This window comes from Empidonax traillii, unplaced genomic scaffold (genome assembly GCF_003031625.1).
Source record: "Empidonax traillii isolate 1590-97213 ecotype Southwest subspecies unplaced genomic scaffold, ASM303162v1 scaffold204:size1584377, whole genome shotgun sequence".
NCBI classification, from domain to species: Eukaryota; Metazoa; Chordata; class Aves; order Passeriformes; family Tyrannidae; genus Empidonax; species Empidonax traillii.
In genome coordinates this window covers 917,063-918,588 of record NW_020955397.1, presented here as the reverse complement: position 1 = coordinate 918,588, position 1,526 = coordinate 917,063, and the positions used below count along the sequence as shown (strand labels likewise).

Sequence of the window (1,526 nt, the reverse complement as noted above, 5' to 3'; positions counted from 1 at the left end):
CACAGCCCATCCTGTGCCTGCAGAGCTGCTCCCACTCCCCACACAGCAGACAGGAGTGTCCCTCCTGGCCAGCACACAGAGCCACGGGATCATTTAGGTTGGAAAAGACCTCCAAGATCATCCAGTCCAACCCTTGAGCACCCAACCTTCCTTATGGCATGTGAATGGACACACACACCCCACATGTGTAATTGCACAGACACGCTCTTGCTGCTGAACCACTGCTGCAGCTCCGTGTTCTCCATGCATGGCCTGGCCCTGTGATGAATCCAAATTATCCTGTGGCATTGATGGCATCAGCAGGAGCAGTGATGCTGAGTGCCCGGCAGAGCTTAGAGCCAGGGTACAGTGTGTGAGTGAGGTGGAGGAGGGCACTGATGCCTGTCTCAAGGTGGAAATGCTCTCAGCACCATTCTTAATACCTGTATAGGTGCTCCAACAGAAGGTGATTTGGAAAGATGGAGGTGCATTGGGAATTTTGGGGGAGGATGAAAAGCAGCCCCTTGGCAGGGCAAGGAGCAGGGGTCTGCATCTCGGGGCTTGCCATGGTGACGCGTCAGAGCCTGTCCCGCAGGGGAGACTCAACCCCATTTCTCTCTTTCTTCTCTTCCAGATTTCTCCAACCAAGTCAATTCCACATCCCTGAACTCTCCCACGAGCCGGGGGCCCATGGCCACCCCATCCCTCCACCCGTCCATCGGGCCGGGCATCGGCTCCTCGCTGGGCTCCCCGGGCCAGCTGCACTCGCCCATCAGCACCCTGAGCTCGCCCATCAATGGCATGGGCCCCCCCTTCTCCGTCATCAGCTCCCCCATGGGCCCGCACTCAATGTCCGTCCCCTCCACCCCCAGCCTGGGATTTGGCACCAGCAGCCCACAGGTGAGTGGTGGGGATGTCACTGCTGCTGGTTCAGCTGGGGAGGGGCCATGTCTGTGGGTTTCCTCATCCAGACAGACCCTAAAAGCAGAAGCCCAAGGGGGAAACTAAGATGGAGGCATCCTGCTCGTTTGGCTGGAGCTGCCTGTGTGGGCTGCCCTGGGTGGGCTATGAGGGACCAGCACAGCCAGGATATGGCCGTGGGTCACCTGTTCGCCCCCAGGAGAACGGGGGGTGAAGGGAGAACAGTGACCACCCTTGGGTCACCTGCAGGCAAGAGCCAGAGCCACCCTAACACTGGGATTATCGCCTGAGTAGTCCTGTCCCCTCCCTGGGAAGCAGCACATCCCCTCTGGGGCAAGCCCATGGTCCTAATAGAAACACAGAATTGTTAAGGTTGGAAAAGCCCTCTAAGATGGTTGAGTCCGATCATTAACCCAGCGTTGCCAAGTCCACCACAAAACCTGTGCCTCCAAGGGCCACATCCACAAGCCTTTTGAACACTTCCAGGGATGGTGATTCCTGGAATCACCCCGTGCAGCCCGTTCCAAATGCCTGACGACCCTTTCAGTGAAGAAATTTTCCCTACTAGCCAATCTAAACCTGGCGAAAATTGAGGGGCTGTTTCAACTTGTCCTGTCACTTGTGCA

General features: G+C 57.3%; 1 protein-coding gene across 3 annotated transcripts in view; it reads left to right on the top strand.

The window, feature by feature from the left end:
* The first annotated feature begins 669 nt into the window (after nucleotides 1–669).
* RXRA (retinoid X receptor alpha) overlaps nucleotides 670–1,526 on the top strand; it is a 34,187-nt gene continuing 33,330 nt past the window's right edge. For all 3 annotated transcript variants that reach the window (XM_027887116.1, XM_027887115.1, XM_027887114.1), the window contains exon 1: nucleotides 670–879. In XM_027887116.1, coding sequence (XP_027742917.1) covers nucleotides 670–879 — 210 coding nt within the window. The remainder of the gene's footprint in view (nucleotides 880–1,526) is intronic.